Below are 6,936 nucleotides of genomic sequence, written 5' to 3'. Positions count from 1 at the left end.
GGGGAGGGGTGGGGGAGGGGGGTAACATGCTGCCTTAGATACGAAAGAAAAAATGACCAAGCCTCCTTCGTTTCACCCTCGACAATTGCAAATGCAATAGGCAATATGTTTGAATTGCCATCAACAATGTTCCTCCATATTTACCGTACAAGTGGGTGCCGTCAATGAAAATAAGTGGTTTACAGTGCTTAAAAGTCTCAACACACGGAGGAAATGTTAGGAACACCCGGTGAAACATCATAGTATCAGCTGAAGCAGGCCAAGGTTGGGTAACAAGTTGAACCTAGGTACCTAAATAATAACAGATGTTATTACTGAAGAGGTCTAGCTACGTTAAGCATATATAACAAAAGACAATGTAACAGATCTTACCAGATAACTACATCTGCATAGCGAATAACCAACGAGGAAGCTCATTGTATGACTCCTTTGAATCTTCGTATATCCTACCAATGACTCTCTACTTTACAAGCCAAACCTTATAGTATGATGCCTTGCAACCGAAGTGATTCTTCATACCTCCTTGCAGAACACGAATGCTGATGGTTGGATTTGCTTTTACCATGGTGAATATGTACTTAGCAATCAACTTTGAATCCAACCTTCGATGGTCTTGGCCCACCGATGTTTGCAAGCAAGTGTGAGGTCCATTGTATCTCCTCACCTCCCATTTTTCTTGCTTTCGGCGATAAGATATGCGTATGTTCCATCCACAACCGGACCCGAACTGGCTGCACTGTGCAGCATATTTTAATTGATCAATCTCTACTATCTTATACTCCATATCCCTCCTGATGTTATACGTCTTAACTGCCAACATCGCTCCCTCCTTTTTTTCAAACTGTTGTCCAATATCAAAGTCACTTACGGGATCCTCTTCGGGGGCTCATTGAGTGAAGACACAATATGAAGTCATTACATCGAGTTTTAAAGTGGAAAAGTGATCCGACTGGTCGTACGGTCGAAAAATGGTTGGTTGTGTTCAGCATAATTTGTGTGTCACCGTAGTAGTTCATCTCTTCCTCCTCCTCACCTTCATCGGGAATTTCCATTGGTTCAGCCTCAACATCTTCAATGTCATCGGGATTGACTTGATACAGATCTGTCATTGGGTCTCTAATCGCAGAACTCTCATGACTTTCAACATCAGACTGCATCATGTTTTCATTCGAATGTTCAATGTTTGAGCCCTCTTGACTATCTTGAGGTGACATATTTAAGTCAATTATCGTCCTTCTAATATATTTTCCTAACAGCTCCGCTTAAAGGGCTATCAACAACAGTATCTGCAGATAACTTTTGTCTACCTAACTCAACTAGGATAACGAATAATTCCAACAGATGAATATTTGTCCAATGGTTATGCCACACTCTTATAAGACGTATGTCTTCATCATCACGTAGCTGATACTTAAATGAAAAAAAAGATAAAATACTGTCAAAACCTCAACTATAATACAAAAAATACAAAAATAAGAATCACAACATCTACAACATACCTTTTGTAAAACAAAACGTTATCTACTTCGGACGGATATCGGTAGTAAATTTTCTTTACTCTTTTTGTCTGTTGTTGCCCAATAGCATTTAATATTAAATTCTTTAACATGGTTAGACTGTTAACTTCCGGTGCCATGTATGCAATTACTGGTTGAGCATATCTAAATACGATAGAACCTTCTTCATCATACATTATTTCACCATCATAATGAATGGATAACAACGGAATCCTAAACATTGTACAGAGTTTATTAAAATGATGAGCAATATCAGAAAGAAGAATAAGCTACTTGAATTGAGTTTCGACTCCGATCAGGGTGGGTCTTTATAGAAGTAGCTTTAAGTTTGTTGGGGGTACGACGAACTCTATATATTTTATAGCGTGCGCTGGAGGTTAGAGGTGTTGATGGATCGGATCCGATCCGCATATCCGCAGTATTTATTCGGATCGGATTGCGGATTTTTTGTAGGTATCTGCATATCCGTGGATCTGCAAAAATAAATAAATAAATAAATAATATTATTTTATGTTTTATTTCAACTAATATATGATAATTTGAGTGCGGATCGGATCGAAGATTTTGCCATATTCGATCGGATCCGCGTTCACTCCTACAAGGAGGTGCATCGTATCTTAATAGGAAAATGCTACTTGTACAACAAAATTCAACCTTTATTCAACCTTTAAATCTAATATTTTATTATTTTAATTTTTTAATTAATCATATTTCTTATTTTTAAGGAACCACTTTTGTTTTGAATACTTATCATTGTAAAATTTGTAACCACTTGCAATTCAATAATTTTTTGCAAACCAAACCATAAAACTCGTAACAAGTTTTCGTGTACTAATTTTTAAAAAATCAGTGAAGTTTTCAAAATCAATTGAACTCACTTCCAGTGACGGACCCAGAAAAATTTTGTTGTAGGGGTAAAAAAATAATAAAATTTAGGTATAGATATATTTTTTTTTGTTTTTTACTATAATATCTAATAAATTAAGAACTAATCTATCATGACTTTGAGTTTTATTTAAGAGGGACAATTAAGCTAATCACTCGATTAACCCAAATTTATTTAGACATATTTAAAATTTTAAATTAGAACTATCTATACATATTGATAAGAATTAGAAACATACACACAATTAATTATTATAATATTTAAAATAATAAAAATATAATTTCATATACACAGTATAATATTCAAAATAACAAAAAAATTATTTATAACAACTTTTCGTGTACTAATTTTAAAAAAATCAAGTGAAGTTTTCAAAATCAATTAAACTCACTTTAATTATTTTTTTATTCAAAACATTCAAAACTCATGTTATAAACACATCTAAAATTAAATAAACAACATAACATTTAAAATTATGTATTAACACATCTAAATTATTGTCATTATAGTTCTAAATTACATATTGAACACAGAAAAAATTAAACTTAAATACACATCCAAAATTAAGGTAGCGTTTGGTGGAGAGACAGAGACGAAAAGACTGAGACTGAGAGACAGAGACTAAGAGACAGGGATTGAAATAAATCTCAGTATTCTGTTTGGTGCAAAATGGAAGACATGAATTGAAACAAGAATGAAACTCTAATTTAATTTGCACAAAGGGTAAAATTGGAATTAATTAATTGAAATGAAAGTATTTTAGGTATAAAATGTTATTAAAGTTTCAGTTTCCATCTCTAAAAATTTCAGTCCTATGTGTCCCTACTTTTTGGAGGTACTGAAATACTGAAATTTTAGAGACAGAGACAGAAATTTTAGTACCAGTCTCTGAACTAACAAACACGATACTGAGTCTCAGTCTCTCAGTCTCTGTCTCAGTACCTCAAAACAAACGCTACCTAAAAGAATGCACTCTAAATATTTTATCAACACATCCAAAATTCACATAAAAAAAACTTATATATGTACATAAGAACATAATCAACAACATAAACACACCCAAAATTAAGTATTGACACATCCAAATTAGATTAACATTACAACTTCCAAATCAAACATATGAGTGCAAAAAAAAATTATAATCACAAATACATTTGAAAAAAAAGAAAAAAAATACAGACACTTTCAATATTATACATAAATTTAAAAAAATAGAACTTTTTATTAAGCGAAAAAAGGAAGCAGAACTACCCGAGATAGAAGGAGTGCGACGTAGGGAAGGAGACAGGAGGCGCGAAAAAAGGGGGCGGTTGTGCGTGCCGCGAGAGAGGAGACCAGGGACGGGGAGGAGCCCATCGATGGAGAAGGCGCCAGGATATGCGCAGAGAAAGTGCGCGTCGCCGAAGGAGGAGATCGTCGCAGAGAAGTGCACAACACGGGAGAAGATGAAAGCGGTCACAGATGAGGAGGGAGAGGCGCTGCAGCTCTTGATGGAGTGAAGATTTTACTAGTAATTTAAGATGGTATAAGATTTATTTTAGAATTTTAAATTCAAAATTTTAAATTCTAACTAATTTGATTTTTGGATGTGTATTTAAATTGTAATATATTAATAATTAAATATATTAAATCTGAAATAAAAATTTAAAATTTAAAATTAACCGAACGCGCCGCCATAGCGGTTCGATTAGGCATCAAAACGCAAAGCTTCAAAACAAAGCATCGTTGCTCTTTCAAAATCCTCTTTTCACCGTTTCTCTCAGCTCCGAAACTCTAACCCTAGAGTCCGGAAGCTTCTCTTATGGCGTACCAAGCCCCCGATCACGAACCGGACTCCGATTCCAAGAAAGAAATCCGCCTCTACAACCCATACAAGGACCTCGGGATTCCAAATCGAAACCTCTACCAGCTCCCAACTTCGCCGGAGTACCTCTTCATCGAGGAGGCTGAACGTAAGCGTCGATCCTGGGGTGAGAACCTCACCTTCTACACTGGCTGCGGTTACCTCGGTGGCGCCATCGGCGGCGGCGCTCGAGGCCTAGTAGACGGCGTCAAATCCTTCGAGGCCGGCGACACGCTCAAGCTCCGGATCAACCGTATTCTGAATTCTTCCGGCCACACTGGACGTACTTGGGGGAACCGTCTCGGCATCATAGGGTTGCTCTATTCCGGGATTGAGAGCGCCATGATGGAGACGAGAGACACCGACGACGTGTGGAACAGCGTGGTGGCGGGGCTGGGCACCGGAGCGCTGTATAGGATTTCGGGAGGCGTGAGATCTGCGGCCGTGGCAGGCGCAGTTGGAGTAGTGGTGGCCGGAACTGTCGTGACGGTTAAGCAGGCTTTCAAACGCTACGCACATCTTGCGTGAGCCTTTAATTTTTTTTTTTCTTTATTTCATTTTGGGTTGCTTCTATCAATTTTGAGCGGTTAATTATTGAGATATATTCGTGTTTAAAAAAAAAATATAGATGATTACAGCAAAATGTGAGTTGCAACGGTGTTGCTGTTGAAAGACTGTTGATATCCTGAGTTTAATTTTTTCCAGCTTGATTAATAGCTAAGGCTAACCATATAATTTCTCGAATCATCTCTAATGAATAATATGGACGGCTGTAGAGCTGGATTATATATATATATATTAGCATAGAAAATTTGTCGTTTGTGTTGTGGGATTGTGCTTGTGTAGAGTATGATTTAGTTTCTCTGATGTTACTCTTAATGCATAAACTTTGAATTGTATGTCTTGATGGGCAGCAGCTAGGAAACAATGTTAATCCTTATTTTAGTATCTATTTAATTTAATAGGCAATTAAGTTTGCATTTAGGTGAATCGTGATTAGTTAGAATAAGGAAATGGTTCTCTATTATATATCGAGACGTTTTTGTTTGTAAGCGTTAACTAGTAGAATTTTAGAATTTTCATGTTTTAGGAACCATTTAACAGAGAAAATAATGTCGGCACATTTAGTGTTTTGCAGGACTTCAATATCCTTTTAATGTGATATTGTGCCCGAGTTTGGTCATCCATTTACAGATTCTATCTTATATCTAACTCTGTTAGATGTTTGAGCTCATGATTTGAGTGGTGCTAATTATTTTTGTGCAGCACTTGGAGAGCGCCTGTGTATTACTTTGTTAGTTGAACAAGTTTTCAGCTCAAACAGAAGCAATAAAAGTATTAACCAATGTAGATGATTGTTGTAGGATCTGATGGATACTCGGGAATTTTTCGTTTGCACGTATATGTTCTATATCTTGTGTCGGCAGTTTGGTTTCTGTTCATCCTCTTGCTATTTCATGATATTTGGTTGTTTCTGTTCATCCTCTTGCTAGTTCATGATATTTGGTTCTTGTTCTATCAGTTTGAATTCCAAAAATTTGTGTGTAAAGGAAAGCCCGTTTCCCATTTTCTCGGATTATCCTGAACCTTACCCAAGTTAGTTTGCTAGTTTTGTTTTAGCAGGTTCGTGCATAAACTTGGGGAAGTGTTTTCTTTTTTCTTTGATATTATGGTATATATGGTCATGTTTCCTTGTAGCTTAAAAAATAATCACAACGGTGGTTGATTATTAACAAATATTAGCAAAGACACAAGAAGAAGGTGAAAAATGTATTGTGTATATTTTTCGTTGCTATTCTTAAATTCTTGTATATATATATATCTAAAGGAATTTTATCTACAGCTCGTCGTATGTATCAAATCTTCCAAAATGCAAGAATCTTAATAGAATGATATTTACACTATGAGTCACTAATTCTAGAATAATGTAAAATAACGTGATAGAAATGAATTGAAGAAAAAGAATGCAGCTTATTTTGTGTGGGTTTGTTTGTCGTTTGATTTCTTTTGGGCCAACGGAGATGGTTGGTTCAATAATTATGTCAATTTGCATTTCTGACAACGTTCAACTTAAAATTGTCTCTAAATTTAATGTGGTTCGTCTTGAGATATTTTTGCGGTGAAATTATCTTAAAATTATTCCCGAAAATCACGCTGGACTTGTATTTTATCAATCTCGTCCCTCATCAATCTAAATCTTTTTATTCTCTTTGGTGTTGTTTTTATCACCACCATCACTACCACTATCACCTCTTGTAATTGCTACATAATATAGCCATTAGTTGTCCATCGTGGTTTCTTTTATACACGTCATTACTCTTTTCGCGAATATTCGTCAGAAAATATCTTAGAAACGATCGTTGTTAAGTTCAAGGATAATTTTGGAACAATTTTAAGTTTGGAGATGAATTTAAAGTTCAATTGCAAGTCAGAAACTATTTTAAGATTTAGCTCAATGAAAAATGAAACTTGAAACTTAACTGAGATTTGATTTGGCTACTTAAGTACATATACGACGTGGTTCTAGCATGCCATCAAGAATATTTAGTAGCACATTGTATTGGCGTTAAACTCGTGCCCTATATTTATTATGCGAGATCCGCAGCATAGTTTGTCTAGAACTATTGCACATTGCAGTATTTCCCACGAACAGATACTAAATTAAAAAAAAAAAAAAAAACTTAGAGGAC

General features: G+C 35.6%; 1 protein-coding gene and 1 pseudogene across 1 annotated transcript; one reads left to right on the top strand and one right to left on the bottom strand.

The window, feature by feature from the left end:
• The window catches only part of LOC110265895, a 91,729-nt pseudogene that overhangs the window by 71,768 nt on the left and 13,025 nt on the right, over positions 1-6,936 (bottom strand).
• Positions 4,097-5,038, top strand: LOC107614210 (mitochondrial import inner membrane translocase subunit TIM23-1-like). Its single transcript, XM_016316438.2, has one exon. It carries the CDS (start codon positions 4,205-4,207, stop codon positions 4,772-4,774), a length of 570 nt encoding a protein of 189 aa, XP_016171924.1. The 5' UTR covers positions 4,097-4,204; the 3' UTR covers positions 4,775-5,038.

This window comes from Arachis ipaensis, chromosome B08, assembly GCF_000816755.2.
Source record: "Arachis ipaensis cultivar K30076 chromosome B08, Araip1.1, whole genome shotgun sequence".
NCBI classification, from domain to species: domain Eukaryota; kingdom Viridiplantae; phylum Streptophyta; class Magnoliopsida; order Fabales; family Fabaceae; genus Arachis; species Arachis ipaensis.
Note: the sequence above shows the minus strand (reverse complement) of the source record. Positions and strands in the feature narration are given on the sequence as shown.